The sequence below is a fragment of the Ochotona princeps genome, chromosome 2, assembly GCF_030435755.1.
Source record: "Ochotona princeps isolate mOchPri1 chromosome 2, mOchPri1.hap1, whole genome shotgun sequence".
Lineage (NCBI taxonomy): Eukaryota > Metazoa > Chordata > Mammalia > Lagomorpha > Ochotonidae > Ochotona > Ochotona princeps.
Genome location: NC_080833.1, coordinates 120,279,753 through 120,304,598, shown reverse-complemented (window position 1 = coordinate 120,304,598; position 24,846 = coordinate 120,279,753). Strand labels below are relative to the sequence as shown.

Below are 24,846 nucleotides of genomic sequence, written 5' to 3'. Positions count from 1 at the left end.
CTATGCAAGATTTTCTTTCTCTAACTGAAGTCTTGGTTTCTAAGGACAAGAGAGTAGATTCAGGACTCCAGCAGGTAGGAGAAACTGTGTTTGACATGTTTGCACCGGGGATTCAGGAAGAAAACCACTTCTTAGATTTGAGTCGACAGACCTTGGTCAAATCAGCTAAAATTTATTTAACATGTTCCTAGTCTGGGGTCATGTGTTTTAGGACAGCACCAACAGCACTTTCTCCTTCTGGGCCAGCACTTGTGGCTTTCCTTCCTTCCAGTAAACCAGGTTGGTTGCCTAATTTGCATGCAGCATCGTCTCTCAACGTCATCAGTGAGTTGCATCAGTTGGCAAGTCCACCTGCCCAGACTGCCAATGACCTCTCCAAGGACTGACCTCCATCACTGTCCAGAAACATTGTAGGCAGCTTGACCAGGTTTCTACCCACACACTGAGCAGGGGCCCAAGCCTTCAGCCAACTTCTCCAAATTTGGCTGCCTGCTTACAGAAATTTGAAGGGGTGTTTTCCAACATATGCAGTTTAATAACTCATGTGTATGAAGGTTTAAAAAAATACTTTTCACAAATAACACCGATATTCTATTGTCTATGGTGCTCCTTCGCAGAACCAAGGGGTGACTTAGTTGTAAGGTTGCTAGAATGAGGAAGGGGCAAGAGAACAGAAGCTAGCCCTGCAGATCCCTTCAGGGGATGGGTAACGTCCTGGGGAGAGCTTAAGGATTGTGCCCACGGTTGACTACTTCTAGGTGGCCTTAAAAGCTATGAATGACTAAGCTCTGTTCCATAGCCTGCCTTCTATCCTGTCCCCTCAGCTGAACTGGACACACAACTGCACTTCTATTCTCACTTGATGGCTCTACTTCTGAATTATTGGGGTGTGATAATACTTGTATTGAGGCTGGTGTTGTGGTGCCATAAGTTAGGTTGCAATGTATGACACCAGCTCCCATAATTTTGAGTCCTGGCTACTCCACTTCTGATCCAGCTCCCTGCAAATGTACCTGGAAAGGTATCAGACAATGGCCCAGAGCACTCAGACCTCTGTCATCCGCATGGGAGGTTCCTTTCTGCTGGCTTTGGCCTGGTCCAGATCTGCCTCTCGTGACCCAGGGAGTGAAGTAGCGGATGGGAGATCTCTTTTGCTGTCTCTCCTTCACTCTGCCTTTCCAATAAATACAGAATTTTTAAAAGTTTCTTGTACCCTTGAAAGGATTGTAGGTGGAAGTCTTCTTCCTTTCTGTCAGCCAGCAGCTATTAGATTAGCCAGGATGGCTGCCTACAAGTACATATGGGAGCTGTCCCAGAAGAAGCAGTCAGATGTGATATGCTTTCTGCTGTGGGTTCGCTGCAGTACCGCCAGCTCTCAGCGCTGCACAGGGTGGCCCAACAAGGTGTGCAGGCCGGGGTACAAGGCCAATATAGATGGGGTACAATGTCCTATATAGAACTGCTGTGCACCATGGTGGCTACAAGCACCCAGTGCCTAATGGTGTAACCTAAAGCAAACTTGTCCATCATGGAGTTAACCAGTTGAAGTCTGTACAAAGCCTGAAGTGTGCAGGAACGAGCAGAATCTGCGAGTCCTGGATTCTTACGGGTTGGTGAAGATTCCACATACATCAATCCGCTCTATAAGGCATCAGAAGAAACCCTGACACCCCATAGGTCACCAAGTCAGTCCACAAGCACAGGGCAATGCATGTACTGACACCTGCAGGCCACAAGATATGTGGCTTTGGAAAGGGCCACAAGTTCCACCACATCATTGGTGGTTTTTTTATTTTATTTTTTAAAAAGATTTTATTTATTTTTATTGGAAAGGCAGATATATAGAGAGAAGGAGAGACAGGAAGATCTTCCGTCCAATGGTTCACTTCCCAAGTGGCCGCAACGGCTGGAGCTGAGCCAATCCTAAGCCAGGAACCAGGGGCTCTTCCAGGTCTCCCATGTAGGTGCAGGGTCCCAAGGCTTTGGGCCGTCCTTGACTGCTTTTCCAGGCCACAACCAGGGAGCTGGATGGGAAGCGGGGCTGCCGGGATTAGAAACAGCACACATATGGGATCCCGGTGCGTGCAAGGCGAGGACCTTAACCACTACGCTATAGCGTGGGCCCCCGTTGGTGGTTCTTGTCATGCAGCCTGGAGAAGGCGCAACACCCTCCAGCTGTACTGTGACCGCTAACACAAGTCAAGTTTGTAAAATTCATACCTAATAAACCATCTAGGACAGTCAAAGAAAATAAAAAGTTCCTTGTATCTTTACCTGAACTCTTCCAACTGCAGAAGGGAAATCTTCCATGTGATACTTTCAAAAACAGAAAAAAGAGGACTTAACCAATATTTGTAGAATTCTTCCCATTTTATAATGTGTACATTTCATACAGGTGACTGGCTTTTATCTCCATCTACGAGCACTGATTGAATTCCTTCCTTTTATTCCTTAAATATTTATTCCTCTACTCTGAGACTTGCCAACTCTAGGAAAAAAAGCTTTGATTGAGTCAATTATATTCATGATGGTATAAGAATGCGCTGTAAAAACAGGGCCCACTTTTCAGTATTTTTGGAGTAGTGTAGGTGTCTTTCATTCAGTAGAATCCCTAGATAGTCTCCAAGTCTCAGACTCCTGGAACTTTAATCTCCAAAGCTAATCTGGGGAGGGCAACAGGAACACCAGCGAGCTCTGGGATATTGTGTGGGTGTGAACCCAGACTCAGAGGCTCAGGCTTGAATCCCTGGCGGCTGTTAGTGCAGAGGAGGTAATTAAGGTAAGTGAAGGTCATGGGGGGGGGGTACTAATTTCAAAGGCTCAGTGCCCTTATCTGCAGAGAGCTTGCTCTTTCTCAAGCATGCAGCTTAAAGATCATGTAATACAGGAGTATCTGCAAGCCACAAAAGGAACCCTCACCAAAAACCAAATGCACAGCACCTTGATGATGACATTTCAGGCTCTGACACTAGAATATGACAAGTAACAGGCCTGTGGTCCCTTGTTTTGTATAGCAACCTGAAAATTCTAAGGCAAGCACACAGAACACTTCAATTTGGAGCTGAGAATGTAACGCCTCTGGATGCAACTGTATCTGCGCGAAATCTAATGTAATCCTGTGTAATGTATGTCTTTAAAAACAATATTCTTAGAAGGGCACCAGACCACCACTGTGGCATTAAAGAGAAGATGAAAGACTTAGGGCCAGCACTGTGGCCAGCATCCCATACCGGCATTGCTTAGAGTCCTGGCTGCTCCACTTTCCATTCAGCCCTTGCTAATGAACTGAGAAAGCAGCAGGGGATACACCTGTATAAGGGACCTGGAAGAAGCTCCTGGCTTCTGGCTTTGGATCGGCTTTAGCTCTGGACGTTGCAACCCTCTGGTGAGTGAATGAGTGGATGGCAGCTCTTTCAGTGTCTCCCCTTCCCTGCCTTTTCCCTCTAACTCTGCCTTTCAAATAAAAAGTAAAATCTTAAAAACAAAGGCTCAAACCAATCAAAACCTTGTTTACCCCTTTTTAGTAGTCATAAAATTAATATATGGTATGCAGTATCAGGGAAGGTAAGTGGTCTGCAGTTTGTTTTCAACCATACTAAATCCAAAATATTTATATTAATGTATAGATTGATAAACATATAAATGGAAAAATGTATAGAAAAAATTTTTCTATAATATTTAACTGCAGCAGATAGATATGTTGAGTTTGGGGCACAATCTGATAAGTAATAGTAAATGTTAAAACAAATCCAAAATGTTAAAGCAAATTCAACTGGGAACTTTTTTTTGGATTTTGATTTTTTAATTTAAAATTTAATTTTTATAATCTTACTTAGTTGATTAGGGTGCAAAGGATCAAGGGCTACAGGAAAGAGGGTAACACCATTGTTTCCACACTAATATCATCATTTTTCCCCTGTATCCGGGGTCAGGGGAGAAACAAAGGGAGAAGCCCCACCCAGCCTCCCACCCATCCCAGATCCCCAATGTGAGGCATGCTCTGAGGGTCCTGCTCAAGCAGTTTTGATAGTTCAACAGTTCTGGATTGCTGCCAATCTCGCCGTCCCAATCGCGATGAAAAATATTCAGAATCACTGGCTGACATAGTCTCTTCATGATTAGTTCTGAGACCAGCAGTTCCAACTGGGAACTTTCAACTGTTTTTAATAGCATTTAAAAGCTGAACTACAAAATCCCTTCCCATAAAGCTGAGATGCTGCTGTCTGAAACGGAAAACAAGGCACACATTCATTGACAGTGCCTGGAGTTGAAGGCTCCTATGTCAACACAAGCGGGTGAGCGGAGGGAGAAACGCAGTCTGCCATTTCTGCTGGGTGAGGCCCTGGCCCTGGAGAGGAGCAGGGGTTTGAACACAAATCTGCGGAATCTGCTGGGAGATCTGGAAAAACTCCTGACTTTGGATCAGCTCAGCTCCAGCCATTGCGCCCATTTGGGGAGTGAACCAGCGGATGGAAAATCTTTCTTTCTTTCTTTCTTTCTTTCTTTCTTTCTTTCTTTCTTTCTCTCTCTCTCTCTCTCTCTCTCTCTCTCTCTCTTTTCTTTCTTTCTTTCTTTCTTTCTTTCTTTCTTTCTTTCTTTCTTTCTTTCTTTCTTTCTTTCTTTCTTTCTTTCTTTCTTTCTTTCTTTCTTTCTTTCTTTCTTTCTTTCTTTCTTTCTTTCTTTCTCTTTCCTCCCTCCCTCCCTCCCTCCCTTCTTTCCTTCCTTCCTTCCTTCTTTCTTTCTCTTTCTCTCTCTCTCGCTCCCTCTCTCTCTCTCTGTAAATCTGCCTTCCCATAAACAAAAATCTTTAAAAACAGGGGCCAGGTGCGGTAGCCTAGTGGCTAAAATCCTTGCCTTGCACGTGCCAGGATCCCATATGGTCCTGTTCATGTCCCAGTGGCCGCTCTTCCCATCCAGCTTCCTGCTTGTGACCTGGGACAGCAGTTGAGGACGGGCCAAAGCCTTGGCACCCTGCACCCGCACGCACTGGGGAGACCTGGAAGAAGTTCCTGGCTCCTGGTTTTGGATTGGCTCAGCTTTGGCCTCCGAGTGTTTACGGAGTCAATCAGTCGGCAGAAAATCTTCTTCTGTGTCTCTCCTTCTCTCTATATATCTGACTTTGCAATAAGAATAAATGTCTTAAAAAAAATTTAGATTTACTGTAACTCTTTAGCAACTTGATAATTCACACCCAAGACATTTATAAATATTTCTATGATTTCATCCATTAATTCCAATTGTGGACTCTATTGTAGAACAGTAATCCTAAGTGAGGGAAATTTGGTACATAAAATTTATTACGGTATTGTTTTTACTGAGAAAAAATGAAAAAGCCATTCTCACTGGAAACTAGCTGTCATGTACTTTTCCGTGCGGAATTTAGTGAGCTGTTAATAAAATTATCATTATAAAGATAATGTAATACTATATCATAATGTCTTAAAAAGGATTAAAAAAATTATTTGAAAGGCAGAGTTACAGAGAGAGAGGGAGAGAGAGAAACGCCTTGTCGGTTGGTTCACTGCCCAGATGTCTTCCCTGCAGCCCGTGTGGGTGGCTCCCTGGATGCTTGAAGCAGGAAGCCGGCACAGAAGCCCACCAGTAACCAGAGGACAGGACCCAGCACTTGATACGGGCCACAAGGCCCGTCCCTTCCTATGTCCACGAATCACTTCGTTCACTCAACAAATACTTACTGAAGGTTCACAGGTGTTGTTTCAGGAAATCCTGTCCCTTCAAGCAAACGCTATGTTGGCTGGATAAGGCAGAACATTGTAGCCGGACAGCGCTCGGGGATAAAAAGCAAGGCAAGAAGAACGCGTGCACTCTCTCCACTCGAGGAAAGGCACTGGGCCCGGTGGGAGGACGGCTGCGATGGCCACCGTGGACTGACCAGCGTGCACTGACCGTGGGACTCGCCAGCCCTGCACGCGCCGCTGCAGCCGGCGGGCGGCGCGCGAGGGCAAGGGGCGGGCGTCACGTGACCCGCGGGGCGGGAGGAGCGGCGCCGAGTTTGTCTGGGCGCCTTCCCGGCTGAAAGGCGGGCGGGGCCGAACACCAAACAAACGTCTTCGGAGAGCTTGAGGGCGGGGCCGAGGCGTGCGGACTCGGCCGAGGCCGACCGCCCGGTTGGTTTTACGGTTGCTGATCGCAGAGCCCGGGCGGCCTGCGGTCGGGCTGAGACGCGCGGAGCAATGGCGACCTTTGTCAGCGAGTTGGAGGCGGCCAAGAAGAACTTGAGCGAGGCCCTGGGGGACAACGTGAAACAGTAAGGGCCTCTGGGGCGCAGCCTGAGGGTCTAGGCGCCTGTGCTGGCCTGGCCTCGGGCTGCCTGTCGCCCCGGAGCCGCCCCTCAGCGCCCGAGGCCTGGGCAGCCTCGCGTCGCCGCGGCGGCCGGGCCTCTTGGGCACGCTAGGGGCCCGGGCGGGCGCCCTCGCCGGCGACTCGGTGCCCGGGGTGGGGCGGGAAGGCGCGCATCTCATGCCCAAGGGCCTGGGGAGCCGGGGCGGATCCTGGTGCTGGGGCACGGGATGCGCGAGGCCGCGGCTGGCTAACCCCGGGAGCCGGAGTCCGACGGCGCTGGGCCCGAGTGGACCCGGAGCAGGGTGGCACGCCCCCGAGGCCTTCCTGGAGGCGGAGGCTTGGCTTCTGTGAACTTGTCAGGCATTAGTGGTAAGCGCCTTGACAGCGGCCCCTCCCTCCAGGAAAATAATAGGTACCCGAGCGCCACTACTATCGCAGTGATAGCAGAAATGTACATTTCAGCGCCTTTGCGCGCTGCCCGCGTTATCTGCAGCCAAGACAGATGGCGGATAGATAAACTTGCTGCTCCCATTCGATCGATTGATGGATCGATCGGCAGACAGACACCCAACAAGTTCAGGACTCAGAGCCGGACTTGGGACCGCGTTTGCGATCCCTGCTCCGCAGCCGGCCAGGTGTTCTGGGGGACCCCAGGACGCGCAGTCAGCCCTCCCCTGGATTCTAGCAAGGGACCCGGGACGCACAGTCTGATCCGATGCTGAGTGGCCAGCGGTCATCCCAACGTCGGGCCAAGGCCGCAGCTAGTCAGAGCCCGGGAGAGACCAGGATGGATGTGGAGATTCTCCCAAGGCGGCTACAGTTTGATTTTTCAGAAACGCTGGGAGCGCACGTCGCCGTTTGGATGCTAGGGCCAGCGGTGCTGCCCCCAAATGGCTTCTGTGGGGCACACGTTTGCCATGTGCGACGGATGCCTGCTTGGAAATGACGCGGTGGAGGAGAGAGATTGGGGATAAAAAACAACCTCTCCTTCTGTTCGTCTCTGTGCGTTGTTCTTTATCGTGACCGGAGCGAAATTGCCTGGCTTGAATGTCACCTGTGAGTTTGGGAGCCCTTCCTCGTATCTGATTTTGAGGTCTCAGAGGTGACAATCTGCTTCTCATCTTTAGGAGGCACCCACAGGTCAGACTAACGCTTTTGTGGCTTCCGCATCATTAGTTGTGTAGTTGAGGGCGTGTGTGGACTCCCACATGTGTAGTGTTCTGCCTCAGGTTACTGCCTAGTGTGTCTCTGGACTGTTGGTCTCTTCTTGGCGTGTTAGTGAATTAAAATCCTTGGTTGTTTTTTAATCAGTCACCATAGCTCTGTACTTTTGGAATTCTGACTGGTCAAACTTATTTTTTTCTGTTCCTTTTCTTAAAATTATTCCGGGAAACCCAGTTTGTATGCTTGATTGCCTCTGAGGAGAAGGAATGCTGACCCCCTGCCCCGACCAGCACCCATCACACCCAGCTCAGGGCTGGCAGAAATGGTTTTTGAAGTTGGCATTTCCTTCAAAATGCCAAAGCCGGCTCTGTGAGGTTGATCTAACCCCAGTGCTGAAGCTGTTTGGTACATCCTTGGCCTGGTCCCCTCTAGCAAAGCAGGTCAAGGGGATCTTGGTGCCAGGAGCAGCTAGTGGTACAGTATCGTCTTGTAGAGCGGGCTTCTTCCAGTCTCTCACTGTCCTTTTCCCTTCTGCTTAAGAAGTGCCGCATGAAAAAAAAAAAGAAAAAAAAAAAAGTGCCGCATGAGACTGGTGTAGTGGTATGGGAGGTTAAGTCCCCACTTGCAGCGCCAGCATCCTTTATGGACACTTGTTCCTGTCCCAGCTGCTTCACTTCTCATCCAGCTCCCTGCTTATGGTCTGGGGAAATAGTGGAGGATAGCCCAAGGCCTGGTCCCTGCACCCACGTGGGAGACCTGAAGAGGCACCTGGCTCCCAGCTTTGGGCCAGCTTAGCTCTGGTTTTTGCAGTCATTTGGGAAGTGAACCAGTGGATAGAAATTGTCTGCTTCTCTCTCTCTGTAACTCTCTTAAGTTTAAAAAAGAAAAAGTAAAAATAATTAATCTTCAAAAAAAGTGCCCCTTGGCTAGCTACTTTTTTTTTTTTTTAATCTTTATTGGAAAGGCATATTTCAGAGAGAAAGAGACAGAGAAAGATCTCCCATCTGCTGCTTCACTCCCTAAGAGGCTGCAAAGGCCTGAGCTGAACTGATCTGAAGCCAGGATCCTGGAGATTCTTCCAGCTCTCTCATGTGGGTGCAGGGTCCCAGGGTTTTGGGCCCCAATTGCTTTCCCAGATCACGGGAAGGAGCTGGATAGGAAGTGGAGCAGCCAGGACATGAACTTGCACCTGTATGGGATCCCGGCATATGCAAGGTGAGGATTTAGCCACTGAGCCACCGTGCTTAGTGCAGTTATGAAGAACTAACTACTTTGTAATCCCACCATGCAGGCATTCCCCACGTTCCTTCCATGAGCTGCTCCTCTTAGGCTTGTCACTCACCCATCCTGGCCTTTGTAGAGGTTGAGCAAGAATATGACTACTGTGGTGGTGGGAAGCAGCCATTTGTCCGTGGTGAGTCCGTCACTCAGCCAGCCTAGGGACCCAGGAGCAGGTGCAGAAGTGAGAAGGCAGGTTCTAGCCATTTGACCAGAGAGCTTGTTTTCTGAGATGACAGAGAGCCTCGTGAGAGCTTGCTGGGAGATCCTCCTCTTGGGCCTGGCACAAGTTCGCTTACTCCAGATGCCCAGGGATTATGTTTGTTTCTCACAAAATAGCGACACGGGCCTTTTAAAGTGTGCTTCCTGTTGCGGTCTTCTTTGATTGGCTAGAATGGGATATGAAAATTTAGTGTTATTATTTTTTTCTGTTTGCTTATCTTGTACTTCGAAGGAAAAAAAGTGTATGAAAATGTCCACTGGTGGGAAGTTACTGTTGCCTGTGGAGTAGATGAATATCAGGTGAAAAAGGCACCAAGCCCTGGAGCAAACATCCTGCATCTCTGTGGAGTGGGATGGCCCTGCGAAAGAAGGCAGTTCGGCCTGGAGCTGTGTTTGGGTTATAAAAAGCTGTTGCTTTTCTCCTGGGGAGGGAGAAAGCCCTGGAAGCCGGAGTTTAGCTGCAGTTACATATATACTAAGGTACCTGTTGTGGGGAGAGTGAGGACAATGAGATCGTTAAACCACCTTGCATCTTATATAGAAATCTGTTTTTTGGTTAGGAACTCAGGAGCCTTAACAGCTAGGTGAGTCTGAATTGAAAGTGTGAACACATGTGTTGAGTAATATTCTTTGAACGAGAAACAGCTTTTTCTTTGTTTTTAAAGATTTATTTATTTATTTGGAAGAGTTCAAAAGAGCGCTTCTATTTGCTGGTTCATTCTCCAGGTGGCCACACTAGCTGGGGCTGGGGCAAGCCAAAGCCAGGAGCCAACAGCTCCCTCCAGCTCTCCCAGGTGGGTAGGGCAGAGGTTCAGGGCACTTGGGACCACGTTGCACTGCTTTCCCAGGCATGTTAGCAGGGGACTGGCCTGGGACTGGAGCAGCCAAACCTTGAACTCGTGCCCATATGAGATATGGCACTGCGGGAGGTGGCTTTACCGCTGTGCCACCACACCAGCCCCTAGAAGCAGCTTTCCTAAGCCCTGATGAGAAATAATGTATTTTATTCCTAACAATGCTACTAAGGTATAAAAGGTTAATTTTTTTCTTCTTACTAGTTGCCTAGTCACTATTATTATTAGGTACTGGTTTTCACTTTCAAAAACATCTAGTTTCTCCATATCTATGGAGTTTTTTTCTTTTTTTTTTTTTTTAAAGATTTATTCATTTTATTACAGCCAGATATATACAGAGGAGAGACAGAGAGGAAGATCTTCCGTCAGATGATTCACTCCCCAAGTGAGCCGCAACGGGCCGATGCGCGCCAATCCGAAGCCGGGAACCTGGAACCTCTTCCGGGTCTCCCACGCGGGTACAGTGTCCCAATGCATTGGGCTGTCCTCAACTGCTTTCCCAGGCCACAGCAGGGAGCTGGATGGGAAGTGGAGCTGCCGGGATTAGAACCGGTGCCCATATGGGATCCCGGGGCTTTCAAGGCGAGGACTTTAGCCGCTAGGCCACGCCCTGGAGTTTTTTTCTTTGTGGTGGGATGTTTAGAAACTCAGTTGTTAAGCCAGCTAGAAAAACACTTGAGTTCTGGGCCCCGTGAGCTAGTGGCTAAAGTCCTCGCCTTGAACACATCGGGATCCCATATGGGCGCCGGTTCTAATCCCGGCAGCTCCACTTCCCATCCAGTTCCTTGTTTGTGGCCTGGGAAAGCATTCGAGGATGGCCCAAAGTCTTGGGACCCTGCACCTGTGTGGGAGACCTGGAGGAAGTTCCTGGCTCCTGGTTTCAGATTGGCTCAGCACCAGCCATTGCGCTCACCTGGGGAGTGAATCATCGGATGGAAGATCTTCCACTCTGTCTCTCCTCCTCTCTGTATATCTGACTTTGTAATAAAAATAAATAAATCTTAAAAAACACTTGAGTTCTTCACAAGAGAAAGATGTCCCCAGGGGTGAGTGTCAATGACCACTCCCTGCCATGAAATATGACCTTCTGGAGGAGAGTGGCTCTCCTAGAAAAGTGACAGGGGCCAGTGCTGTGGTGTAGTAGGTTAAGCCTCCACCTGCAGAGCTGACATCCCACATGGACACCAGTTCGTATCCCAGCTGTTCTGTTTCTGATTCAGCTCTCTGCTTGTGCCCTGGGAAAGCAGTAGAGGATGGCCCAAAGCCTTGGGACCCTGCACCACATGGGAGAGCTGGAAGAAGCTCCTGTCTCCTGGCTTAGGATGGGCTCAGCTACAGCTGTTGCAGCTACTTGGGGAGTGAGCCGGTGGGCGGAGAATCTTTCTCTTTGTATTTCCTTCTCTGTGTAGATCTGCCTTTCAAACTAAAAAATTTTTTAAAAGGAGGAAAGGAAGGAAAGAAGGAGAGAGAATGAAGGAAGGAAAGAAAGAGAAAGGGCACGCTGACAGTGAGAAGGACAGGGAGGATGGAGTGACTTAGGGGTCCAGTTCACAACCACCAGTCCCTTTTTGAGGGTGCCACATGTCCTACTGCTAGTGTGGTGGTTTGCTGGGCGCGCCAGGACAAAATGCCACACCCTGAGTTCATTTAACAGCAGACGGTTCTTCTCTCATAGTGCTGCAGACCGGAAGCCCGAGAGCCTGCTGGTGGAGCGCCCCCCCCCCCCGCCCCCAGCGGAGGACAGCCATCACCATGTGCTTTCGTGTGTGTTTGCATGGTGTCTCTCTCTCTGTGCCTCATCTCCTGATGAGGACATCCGTCATATTGAATGAGCATGGTTCCATCCTAACAGCCTCATTTTAATTTAATTACGCCTTTCAAGACCCTGTCTCAGCACAGTCCTGCTCCGAGGTGCTGCAGTGTGAATGTAGATGTTGGGAGCCCAGTTGGGCTGTGGCGTTGGAAAGGCAGGTGTCTTTGCTGGGAGCCGGAGACGCCAAGGTGAACGGGGGAGTAGCAGCGGCCGTGCTTCTGTGCCCTCTTTCTGCCTCTGCAGATACTGGGCCAACTTGAAGCTGTGGTTCAAGCAGAAGATCAGCAAGGAAGAATTTGACCTTGAAGCTCACAGACTTCTCACGCAGGACAATGGTAAGATCAAGTTCCAGGGAGAGTCAGTTTATTTTTAAGGGATAAAATTTTGATTTTGTTGTTTATAAGGTTATCTCAATACTATGGATATGAAAAAAAAAATAAGAGTAAAGGATAGAATAGTTAAAAAAATAATAATAATGGATGTAGTAGGGGACAGAAAATAGTGATCTTTCTTATGTTGAAAGTTATTTTGTGTTTGACTTATGCTAATCTTCCCTTTTTCAGTCCATTCTCACAACGATTTCCTGCTGGCCATTCTCACGCGCTGTCAGATTCTGGTTTCTACACCAGGTAATGGAACAGAAGTTCTCGCCGTGGAGTCAGTTATTTAGCAAAGCCGCGGAGCACTGGGCCATTGCCTCCTCTGATGGACACGTGTTGTGTCTGATGTGACTTGTTCAGTGAATTGCCCAGGCCAAAATTTTTTTTTTTTTGTTTACTATGTAGATATAAATTCTTCTACAGACCCTCTTCAGGGGAGATTTCCTTTATTTGTGTTGATTTTTGGCCATGGCCTCTGAGTCAGCTCAAGGTCAGATGACATAAGTCAATGGGAAATGAGAGAGTGGGAGGTGAGATGGAGAAGGGGAGGGGACTGAAGAGAGGGCTGTTTGTGTTAGGAGCTAGTGTTGGTGCACGAAGGAGAGGTGAGTCACAAAGAAATGAAACCACAGCAGGCACTGGGAACCTGGACTTACACTTGAACTCTTAGGTAAGGTGTTAGCCCTTGCAAGGGGAGAGCTTGGGCAGGTGGGTCTGGCGCATTACTGGAGCACAGGGTGAAGGGAGCGGCCAGCAGCGTGTCCATGAGGTGGGTACAACTAAGCCTCTCCCTTCAGCCTAAGGAATATATAAACACTGATCCCTCCTGCTGGTGTTTGGAGCGTTAAGTGGTAGATAAAGTTACAAGTAACCTGTTTCAACCATCACACGTTAAGTAGTTAGTTAAAAACAAATACTTAAACACCTTGAAAACTTCTCCCTTGATGAAAGCTGGCCTGCTTTGTGTTAAAGACTTAAACTCACAGGTGCCTCATGCAAGTGTAGATTATGACTCAAAAATCATTGCCTCAAAATGACATTCATTTTTGGTAGTAACAAATGGATACGCCCTGTTAAAAGTAAAATGTTGTTTTCCATTGTGGCTGGATTGTATCTTTTTCTAAAGCTTGGTAGAAAAGATCATGTATGTACATGGTCTGCACCGCTCTGCAGGGTCCACCTCAGCCTCTACTAGGTAAGGAAACAGTTTAGAGGAAACGAAAAACACTGAGGCTTTCTCCAGCTAGTAAGTGGAAGTGTTTGGACCAGAACACCGAGCTGACTGCTACTGAAAAGCTCCGGTAGCAGGTGTCGACCTCAGGTGAAGCGTCAGAGCCATGGGGCCACCGAGCCTTTGCTTCGCCATTCTCTGTGGGGTCGGCACACTTTCCAGTCCTCATTCAGCACAAGTTGCATTTAGTAAAAGAATGATCCACACCTGGCTGACTCTTAGCCGGTGACCTCTGGGTATGCCAATGGCTGCTGAGGAAGAGGAGCTGGACCTCCCAAACTGATTTTCCTTTCCAACACATCAAAATGCTAATACCATTTTACTGGGATTATACGTGGCTTTTTCCCACCCACCCCCATTTTAAATTTTCTTTTTCTCACATGGACTGTAGGGACTTATATTAATTCTTTTTCTTTACAGAATTCTGGGTGTCCCGCCCTCTCTCAAGAGCCACCCTACCTCCCGGCTCTCTCTCGGGAGGTGCTTTCCCTCTCCCTCGTCTTTCCCTGCTCACCTGGTCCCTTCAAAAATAACACTTCTCTGTCTGCAAAAGCAAAACAAAAATGAACAAGAAAATATGTTCATAATCTTAGAAAAAAAAAGGTTTATGAAGAAAAGCTTCTTCGTTTTGTGCTTTGTTCTTCTTTTGGGACCTCCCTCTGAGGTGGCCCTGCACTTTAATTTTCTTTAGACATTTTTTGCTTACTATACACTGTTGTACACAGATCCCAAACTGAACCACATAAATTTATGACATGTGCACTTGAGTGTTGTAGGGAGTCCATCCTTGGCGTGAGAGAAGGAATTTTTTGTGAATGATGTTTGAGACTAGGCCTTGCATTAATTTTGTTTTCGGCCTTCATGATTCCTCTTGGTTTTCTCAGTAACCTGATCACCAGTTCCAGATTGTGTGTGGGTTCTGCTCGGCAGGTTGGCTTGTCTTCCCTTCCTCTGCCGTTCTTGCCTAGGTTACAGTCCCCAGGTATCTGCTTTGTGTGCAAGTGTCCCCTTAGTGCCACGTTGGACTGGTTGAGATCTCATCTCATCTTCTGCCTTCTTTTTTTTTTTTTTTAAGATTTATTTATTTTATTGGAAAGGCAGATGTGCAGAGAGGAGGAGAGACAGAGAGGAAGATCTTCTGTCTGATGATTCCACTCCCCACATGGCCGCAATGGCCGGTGCTGCGCCAATCCAAAGTCAGGAGCCAGGAACTTCTTTCCGGGTCTCCCACACTGGTGCAGGGTCCCAAGGCTTTGGGCAATCCTGGGCCACAAGCAGGGAGCTGGATGGGAAGTGGAGCGGCTGGAATTAGAACCTGCACCCATATGGGATCCTGATGCATTCAAGGCAAGGACCTTAAGTATTACGCTATCATGCCGGGCCCTGTCTTCTATTTTATCTTCATTGTGTGAATGCACCACTTACCTTCCTTTGTCAATTTTAGTCGGGTCTTGAAGGATAGAGGAGAAAATTATGTGTGCTTAGTTCAGCATTTTAGACTAGGAAATTCTGCCCTACATTTTCCTTGTTATTTATTTTTTATTTTTAAGGCAAATTTACAGGAAGATTAGACACAGAGAGAAAGAGAGATCTTTTATTGTTCACTCCTCAAATGGCCATAACGACTAGAGCTGAGTTGGTCCAAAGCCCGGAGGCAGGAGCTTCTTCCAGGTCTCTCACATGCACACAGAGGCCCAGGAGCTTGGGCCATGTTGCTCTGCTTTCCCAGGCACATTAGCAGGGAACTGGACTGGAAGTGGAGCAGCTGGGATTTGAACTGGCACTGTTGCAGGGTGCGAGCAAGATCACACCAATCATGTCTAAGGTTTAATAAGGAGTCTTTATTAACCAAGCTTGGTGAGAATAGAGCACAACAGCCAATCACAAGTCCATACGGCAATCCAACCAATCATAATCCAGTGAATCATAATTCCCAAAGGAACAAATGGTCATTATCCTTAAGTCCATCCATTAAGCTGAAGACTTATGTCCTGGCTTCCCCAGCAATATAAATTACCCTAAGAGACATGCAACGAATAACCCGAACACACTTACAAAGCTGCAGACATTCACCTTTCCCTGGCTTTTCTGCCCACATTCTGCTACTGCTAGGCCTCACCTCTCCTGCAACTCCGGATAGTACACAAACCAGAAACAACATTATAACCATTGCCTCATCTAAGCAGTACACAGGGACCATGCTCAGGGGATTACCTGCCCTGGATCAGCCAAGAGTCGAGGTGCCAGAGTAATGGAAGCACCTGGTCAGAGAGAGAGCCCCTGCTTCATGAGCCTTTTAAAGAGACTTGTGAGGGGAGTGGTTACACGACAATGCAATACCATCCCCTCTCAGTTGATGGGTGAGTCACAGGTGGGCAGGAGCGAATACCTAAGTGTTGTGGGCTAAGGAGTTGATTAGTGCTGGTTGGGATGGCAGGAACAGGAACTGGGCTTGTAGCTAAAAACACCTAGACTAATTGGACTTCCAGTATCCTGGCTAATTTAGGATGTGGGGGAAGTGGTTGAGGATGGAATTAACATTCCATTGCTGTTAGGACCCACCTTCAGGACAGAGGGTAGAGAACACAGCCAAATTTCATTTACCCACTGGCTATCACTGCCTGCACCCTATAACAGCATCCATATGGGACGATTGCCTCACAGGCAGAGGTTTAACCTACTATGCCATGGTGCCGATCTGCCCTACTTTTATAATAATGTAAATACTGCTACTGATCAATAAAACATATAGTAACCTTTAATTAAAAATGTAAACAAAAACTTTTAAAAAGATTTATTATTATTATTATTTTTAGTTTACTTGAAAGGCAGAGTTACAAAGAGAGGAGGAAAAACAGAGGGAGGAAGGGAGAGAATGAAAAATGCATCTGTTGTTTCGCTCTCCAAAAAGCCACAATGGGTCAGGAGCCAGGAGCTTCTTCTAGATCTCCCACCTGGGTGCAGGAGCCCAAGCACTTGGGTCGTCTTCTGCTGCTTTCCCAGGCTATTCGCAGGTAGCTGGAGTGAAGGTAAAACAGGCTCATCTTGAATTGGTGCTCACATGGAATGCTAGCATTTCAGGAGGAGGATTAACCCTATATGCCACAACATCATCCCCCCAAATTCATTTTTTCTGTGTAAAATTGGACTTTAGTTAGAGGTAAAATTTATAAATCTTTTTTAAAAAGTGAGACTTGAATATATGCCTTTCTTAAAATTTCATTTGACTTCTTAAGCATTCCATTCCTTTTTAATCCTAAGTAAAAACAGGTTTATTTTTCCCTTCTGGTTATTATTTTGCTGTCTCCTAGAGGGTGCTGGATCGCTGCCCTGGACGGGAGGTTCTGCAGCCAAGCCTGGAAAACCCAAGGGAAAGAAAAAGCTCTCTTCTGTTCGTCAGAAATTTGATGTAGGTTGTCCTGCAGTGTGTTGGTAATGACCGATTTAGGTGTTGGGGTAATGGAACCATCCGCAGTTTTCAAATGAATGCTGGAAAAGCTGATCGGAGAGTAGAAACAAAGGCATTGGCCAGAAAAGGGTTGGAGGGCTGTGAATCTTAGGCATCGGAAATGTCTGGATTCTTGGTTGGTGTTACTCAGATATGAATATTTAGCAGTAGGACCTGGTGAGTTTCAGGGACCCCAAGCGTGGCCCTTTGCCTCTGTCCCTTGTCCTCTGAAGGACTTCTGCTTGTCCTTTTCCTCTACCGCAGCTCATGTGGTAGACCTCTGTCCCAGAGGCTCCTGTGGCCTGGCGGCCTCTCACTGTCTCCCAGTGAGGCTCAGCTGTGTCCCGGGTCTTTCTGGAACCAGCAGATAAGCCGTGGAAGCATCAGGCAATTACGTTAGTAAATATTTCAGAATAAATTTTTATTTTTCAGTTGAAAACAAGCCCTTTTATAAGCTTGGCTAATATTGTTAATATTTCTGATGACATTTGCTTTAGGTTTCATGTCAGTGACGAGATTCAGTCTAGAAGGTGCCAGAATCAGGACACGCCCGGCTCTAAAGGGCCTGCTCACTATAACATGCAGTTTGTACCTGGGAAATGGAAAAACAGCACTGTCATCTTGTAATAGAGAGACAGAGTGATGGAGTCTTGTGTGTTGAGCTTAAGCCACGATGGGCAATATGCAAGTGCTATTGGAATCTCCCAGAGAAAGGTGAAAGTTTTATAAGGAGAAAAGATTGAGAAAAAACTGCTGAACCTAGTGTGACTATGTCTTCCATAAAAGTTCTTTATTGAGACCTGGGAGAACCAATAGCATGTATATGGTTCTACCACGCAGCATCGCTTTGGAGTGTTTGGTACTAGACCTGTCAGTTTGCTTGATAGGCTCTTGAAGGTGTAACTCCAGCGTTGACCATGTGTTTTCAGAACCTGTCTACAGCTGCGCTTGCAGTGCTCTGCCGTATCTGAACACAGCACTAACTCTCCTTCATGATTTTGAGCATAGCCATGCATCTTATCTTCAGGGTACTAAATAAAAGAAACCACGCTGCGTACCATCATTATTCCCTTTAATTCATGACCTCATTATTACCATGGAGGGGTATGCAAGCTGAGATTATTTGTATGTGTATGTGTGTGACCCTGGTGGTGTGTTATGGTGGCATCGATTGGTAGGATATCAGATCTAACACATGGGTTACTTTCGCTTGTGTTTTATTACTTGCCATTAGAATGAATAATTCCGGACAATTTACTTCTTTACAGCATCGATTCCAGCCTCAGAATCCTCTCTCAGGAGCCCAGCAGTTTGTGGCAAAGGATCCCCAAGATGATGATGATTTAAAACTGTGCTCCCATACCATGATGCTACCCACCCGCGGCCAGCTGGAGGGAAGGATGATCGTGACTGCTTATGAGCACGGGCTGGACAACGTCACGGAGGAGGCTGTGTCCGTTGTCGTCTGTGCAGTGGAGGTCGGTGTGCCGTGGGCAGAAGTAATTTTTCTGTCGGAATGTGATGGTTATGATGTTTAAAATTGACACTGCAAAAAAAGCAAAACAAAAGAACCCAAATGTCACTCTGACTTCATAGAATTTTCATCATTTGTGTGTGTGTGTGTGATTTTTGAAGGGAGAGATATGGTATCGCAATACAGTTGCCTTCAGTCATTAGGCTAACCTTTTTAGAATGGTTGTGTAACACCTCTGCTTGATCTGATATTTGTCAATAGTGGATGGTCTCTAAGGAAAGAAGGGAGATTGCGTGTCCCAGGGATGACCTGTTTGTGGTGTGGGGAGTCCCAGACTTGGTGTCTGCATTGTGGATGCTTGTCTCGGCACACTCACGCGTCCACTCTACATGTTTGCTTTCTTAGCAAAATACACAGTGAGTTCTAGGATGTACAGGTGCTGTCAAGTAACACTGGGTGATTCCTTTCGATTCTCTGAGCGTCGTGTTCCCTATTTGTACCTCAGCAACAAACACTGTCTTATGACGTTAGAAATGTGAATTGAGTCTTGAGTAGAAAGCCATGGCCTTTCTAATGTAACTGAGATGTTTTGCCCAGTCCTGTTCCCCTCTTAGCCAGGTTAGGCTGGGACCGGTGTCACTTCCTATTCTCACAGAAGTAGTCAGTCCTCATAAAGCTGAAGAGATTTTCAGTCATTCATTTTCTGTGCGTTTATATCCTATGTTTGTTGTTTGTGTGGCATTTAAGAGATCCAGAGTTGTTTACACACAAGGATTTGGGTAGTTTAGACATAATTACTAAAAAAACACCAGACTGGAACCTTGTCCCAGTTAGACCAAGTTTCCAAATAGTTGACTTTTTTTCAAGATTTATTTATTTGGAAGGTAGAGTTACAGCGAGAAGGAGAGCAAGCAATTCCATGTACACATTCATTGCTGGAATGGCCATAGTGTCTGGAATGGTGCCAGGTGAAGCAGGAGTCTGGAATTCCATCTGTATCTCCCACATGGATTGTAGGGTCCCAGGGACTCGGCCTTTTTCCACCGCCTTCCCAGGTGTGTTCACAGGGCGCTGCATCAGGAATGGAGCCGTACAGGCGTAAACTGGCACTCATATGGGATGCCAGCCTTCTAAGAAGTGTTTTAACCTGCTGCAACACAACACAAGCCCGTGTTGTTCTCTCTTGTTTTTTGCACTGATATCTTGCTGATGCCAGGAGTCTAACCACGTCTTCCATGTGGTGGGAGGGAGCCGGCTGCTTCCCAGGGTGTGCAGTGGTAGGAAGTGGGATCAGAAATGAAGTAGCTTGGATTTGCACAGGCACTTGGATAAGGGACGTGCATGCCCCAACTGATGACTTGACCACTACACCAAACACACACCCCTGAACTTGTATCTTACTTAAAGCTTTCTAGGAATTATTTTTGAGACATCCAATTTAGAGGTACAGAGCCATTTAAGATAAATGTCGTATGGAGCAATCCCATCTTAAGCTAAGTGAAAGTAGTGTGCCCCATCTTTTCCATACTCACCTCTCCTCTTATTCAGCTCTGTGGCTGCTTAGGGAACATGCATTTGGTTCTGATGTGTGTTAGCCTGTCCCCTCATGCCCATCCGAAGGTCAACAGACATTCTGTAGACAGTGGAAATTTCATGTTGTGCTTGTAAAAAAAAAAAAAAAAGAGGCCGTATTATTTTTTTTTCTTGTTTTTACAGAATCACCTTAAAGATATACTGACATCAGTCGTGTCAAGAAGGAAAGCCTATCGGGTACGAGATGGCCATTTTAAGTATGCTTTTGGAAGCAGTGTGACCCCGCAGCCATACCTGAAGAATAGCGTGGTGGCTTACAACAGCCTGATAGAGAGGTAACTGAACTGCTCTGGCTTTTCCTCCTCTCCTTTGCTCGGTGGTTGCACCACTCTTTGGCGATTGGCTGACGCCAAACAGCCTATCATTGTGCTTCTGTTGGTGTAAAGTACCTTGATCGTAGTATGGTTACATTTCCTGAAGCCATCCTTGAGGGCTGGCTAGTGAGTGATCTGGGAACCCTGCTTCCCAGAAGTCCCAGAGCGTGCCTGCTGGCTGTGGGTTACGGAGCAGTTCTTGGCTGCTCTCATGGTGCCAGCCTGGCGGGGACGTGGACCCGTCCTCCATCAGCAGTAGCAGGATGGGGTTTGGGGAGAGGCAGGGGGTAAGGGAGTGTGATCTTTTTCTCCATGTCCTCAGCTGGCTCTTACAGCCGCAGCTTACAACCATGCTGGCGGTCACGGGTTACACTTGACACCCTGCTGTGCTCATCTCTGTGAGTCCCCGTTCCACTGATACTCGCACATCTCTGCTGTCCTAACCCTCTCCTGACCCTTTATGAGGTCACCTTCATCCATGCGCTGCCTTTCTCAATCTGCCACCTCCCTTCCTCTCCCCACCCTTCCCGGGTTAGTCTGAACTTAAAGCTGCCAGAAAAGAAACTAATAGAATTCTCACGGTTCCTGAAGTCCCTGCATTTTCTCTGAGTGCTGGCCGTTGGTATCTGGCTCTCTGGTTCATAATGGAGGAGAGATGTGAGCAGATGACTGGTACATATTCAGAAGTGTGACCTGCAAGCCAACAGCAGTGATGCTGGGGAAGAGATGGCAGGAAGAGGAGGCAGGAGGAGGTGGGTGGGGAAGCAGGAGGGCTGGCTGGAGCAGGCAGCGTTGGCAGCACCAGACGGGGTATGCCAGCTTCCTTCTCACAGCTCAGAAGGCTTCCCTGGGGTCACAGGTCCCATGTTGAAGGAGGCCATTTTCAGTTGAGCTGCTTAGATTGCCTTGTATAATGATTTGTTGTATAAATCGCATAAGACATACATACCTATTTGGGATGACTTTTGTTTGCAAGTCATTCTCCTGAGAAAAACAACCCCCAAAACATGGGTTCTTGTCGTGGGGGAGGGAAGGGACTTGGTGGAAGCAGCATTTCCGGCCCACTGTCCGGAGCCCTTTCTTACCTCCCAGGCTGGCTGGTCTGGGGCAGGCTTTGGCCTCCATCGCTGCTTGTTCTAACAGAGCTGCTTTTGTCTGATGCTCCTAACCCGCATGGCATGCAGCAGCGCTCTGCCCCCGGTGACTGCCTGCCAAGTGACCAAGTGACCGCCTTCCTCTCTGCCTTGCCCTTCCCGTACTGGCCTCAGAATCCGTTGGGTAGCTCCTGCTGTGTAAGGCTGGAAGGACGGTGCCTGACGGTGCCTGCTTTGCGTCTGGGCTCTCTTGGGGACACTGGCAAGCTCTAAGTTTTTCCACCCTCCACTCCTGCCTGTGGTCTCTCTCTGTTCATTCTTCTTGTCTTGCTCTTGATTTTCGAACAATTCACCTTCCTCTCCAGGTCACTTGTTGGCAATTTTATGTTCTTTTAGGTAAGAGCTATTCTTTTTCCAACTGAACTTTCTTGAAGGGCAGGAACAATTGAGGGTCAGTATCTAAGCTAAGTATTTTAACGTTGTGACAGAAGGAGCGTAAACATAGTGGTGTTACATTTGGTTTCCCACCTGCTCCACAGGACCCCATCGGCGGATACACTGTATTCACTGAATGCATTTCTAATTCACTGTAAAAGGATCTGTATTTGAAATACAAGATGTATTCCAGCAGGCCATTCGTAGGGGTTCAGTTGTCTTCATTACAGATGCTGAGATTCTTTCTGAAAACATGATTTTCAGCCCTCCAGCCTTCGCTGCCCCTTGTGCCAGTCAGAACCCAGCGTCTCAGCTGCCCCCTGACGACGCGGAGCAGCAGGCTGCGCTGCTGCTGGCATGCTCCGGGGACACCGTGCCTGTGTCTCTGCCCCCCGTGAACATGTACGACCTCTTCGAAGCTTTGCAGGTAACTCTTGGCTTTTTAATACTAGAGTTCATCCCAGTTTACTCAGACGTAAGGATACATTAAAAAATAAGCCTGTGAGGATGTTTATTTTCTTTTTTCACTTTTTGGCTTTGTATGCTTTATTTATTATTATACATATATATAAGATTTGTTTATTTTTATTGCAAAGGCTGATATACAGAGAGGAGAGAAAGGTCTTCCGTCCACTGATTCACTCAACAGCCAGAGCTCAGCCGAGCCAAAGCCAGGTGTCAGGAGCTTCTTCTTGGTCTCCCACGTGGGTGCAGGGTGCCAAGACTTTGGCCTATCCTCCATTGCTTTCCCAGGGCACAAGCAGGAAACTGGAACAAAAGTGGAGCAGCCAGGACTTGAACTGGCACCCACATGCAAGGTGCATGCAAGGTGCATACAAGGTGAGGACTCTAGCCATTAGGCTACTGCACTGGGCCCTATTACTATAATTTTAAAGATTTGTTTCTTTAGGGCCAGTGCGATAGCCTAGTGGCTAAGTACTTGCCTTGCATCTGCTGGGATCCCTTATGGGCACCAGTTCTAATCCTTGGTGCTCCACTTCCCACCCAGCTCCCTGCCTATGGCATGGAAAGCAGTCAAGGACGGCCCAAAGCCTTAGGGCCCTGCACCCGTGTGGGAGACCCAGTGGAAGTTCCTGGCTGCTGGCTTCGGATCAGCTTGGCTCTGGCAGTTGGGGCCTCTTGGGGAGTGAACCATCAGATGGAAGACCTTTCTATCTATCTCCTCTCTCTAAATCTGCCTTTCCAATTAAAAAAAGTAATAAAATAAAAGAGTTACAGAGAGAAGATGAGCCTGAGAGCTTCCATCTGATGGTTCACTCTTCAAAGGGCCACAGTGGCCGTAGTGGAGTCAATCCAAAAACAGCAGCCAAGACCTTCATCCAGGTCTCCCATGTACCTGAGTCATCCTTGCTGCTTTTCTGGGCCTTAAGCAGGAAGCCTGAGTGGAAATTGGAGCAACCAGGACTTGCACCAGCTTCCTACAGGATGTTAGCACTGCTGTTGGTGTATCAGCATGCTATGCCAATTGTGCTCGCCCCTGGCTTTGTATTTTTTAGTGTTATTGGAACCTCCGTTTTCAAATCCCAACTCCTCCTCATCCTTTACCTCTCCTTGCACCTGTTGCAGAACCTTATTTCCTTTTCTTGTTAGCTGAGCTAGTAGCCACTAGGTTCTAATTTAAAGTTTATCTGTTGTGTTCCCGTTGTGTTTTTGCTGATGTAAACCCTCACTTTATTGCGTATGTGGGCAAACCAAGTGTCCTAAAGTGTAATTGGAGATATGGTGATTTTTCATCCCAGGTACACAGGGAAGTCATTCCTACCCATACTGTGTATGCCCTCAACATTGAGAGGATCATCATGAAACTCTGGCACCCAAATCACGAGGAGCTGCAGCAAGACAAGGTCCACCGGCAGCGCCTGGCCGCCAAGGAGGGGCTCTTGCTCTGCTAGGACCCTCGCCCAGCCCAGGCCGAGCTTTTGGGTACACATTTCAAGGCTGAAGTGTATAATGTATATATAACCTTTCCCATGGAAATGTGACATTGAGTACATTTTGTGTTGCTACTGTGAAGCCGCGAACAGGAATCTAACTATGCCAAGGGCTCCTATTGCTGAATGCCTGTGCTCCCAGTTGTGGGAGCAGGCACTGACAACGTCCCGTGCCAGGAATGGACGTGTTTCAGCATCGAAAGCTTAGCATGTGACTTGCTGGGACAAGGAAGCTGTTGCAACTCGGTCTCCAGGCTCAGCAGGACGTGGTATGCTCACTGACATCACAAACGCCAGATCCGGGAAGCCCCAGGTTCCTGCCATTCTGCTCCATTCTGCTCTTGCATCTGGGTTGAAGTGACCTGCACAGTGTTAATCACATTACCTCCTGAAGGGACCAGTTTCATGTTTGAACACCTGAGAAATGTATCATCACAACTCTACCTATGGAAACTATGACTTGGAAGTGCTGTGCAATTTGATACAATAAAATTACGCTTAAAATCAAATTGAACTCTTGGAACACAATTAATCAACCTTATTAAACGTTAGTAACTTGAGTTTCTGGCCATTTTTTTTTGGAGTGAATATGCCAAAGGATTGGCAGATTCTCTTGTTGTCATTGTAGAATATATTTTAAGAGCTCCGTGAATTGTATTTATGCTTGGTAACTCTTCCTATGAAATGTTTCCAGCCTTTCACGCGATAAAATGAAAACAATTTACATGTGACAGTGTTACTGATAACTTCTTTTTTTTTTTAAGATGTTGCTTCTTACTGAAGAGTTAGTGTTGCTGGATAAATTAGAATATAGATGCATTTGTGTAGGATATAGATGTGTACATATAGTTCTTATATCTGGATGTGTTTGAATTTGTACTTTAACGGTGACAAATAAATCTTTTGGGAGCAAACTTGCTTGTCATTGAACATATAAGGAAGCCCGCCTTCTAAGGAGATAGGGGAAGCATGGCTGCGTGAGATCTGGGCCGAGGCTTCAAAGGAACGTGGGACCTGCAGAGGATTACAACGCGTGCCCCAGTGAAGCAGCACCGTCTCGTCCTTTTCCAGTGTGTAGGTTAGGACTCAGCGGAGTTCTAGGTGAGACAATAATCAAGAATTGTTAAGGTTGGGAGGAATTTTGTGTCAGTGAACACCGTGATTTATTCTTGACCAACCTGGGCTTCTCTGGGAGATGTTAAAACTACAGAGGTGGCCTGACGTGATAGCCTAGTGGCTAAATCCTTGCCTTGCATTGGCCAGGATCCCATATGTGTCCCAGCTGCTCCAC

At 47.4% G+C, this 24,846-nt stretch overlaps 1 protein-coding gene and 1 pseudogene across 1 annotated transcript; both read left to right on the top strand.

Annotated features, from left to right (window-relative positions):
- Positions 1-1,280: 1,280 nt before the first annotated feature.
- On the top strand, positions 1,281-2,193 carry LOC118758586 (large ribosomal subunit protein eL15-like; annotated as a pseudogene).
- Positions 2,194-6,071: 3,878 nt separating this feature from the next.
- On the top strand, positions 6,072-24,537 carry TADA1 (transcriptional adaptor 1). The gene is made up of 8 exons (XM_004589149.3): positions 6,072-6,268; positions 11,878-11,969; positions 12,198-12,263; positions 16,557-16,654; positions 17,962-18,171; positions 19,884-20,035; positions 21,868-22,030; positions 23,364-24,537. The coding sequence occupies exons 1-8, from the start codon at positions 6,195-6,197 to the stop codon at positions 23,514-23,516; spliced, it is 1,008 nt and encodes a 335-aa protein (XP_004589206.1). The 5' UTR covers positions 6,072-6,194; the 3' UTR covers positions 23,517-24,537.
- The last annotated feature ends 309 nt before the right edge of the window (positions 24,538-24,846 follow it).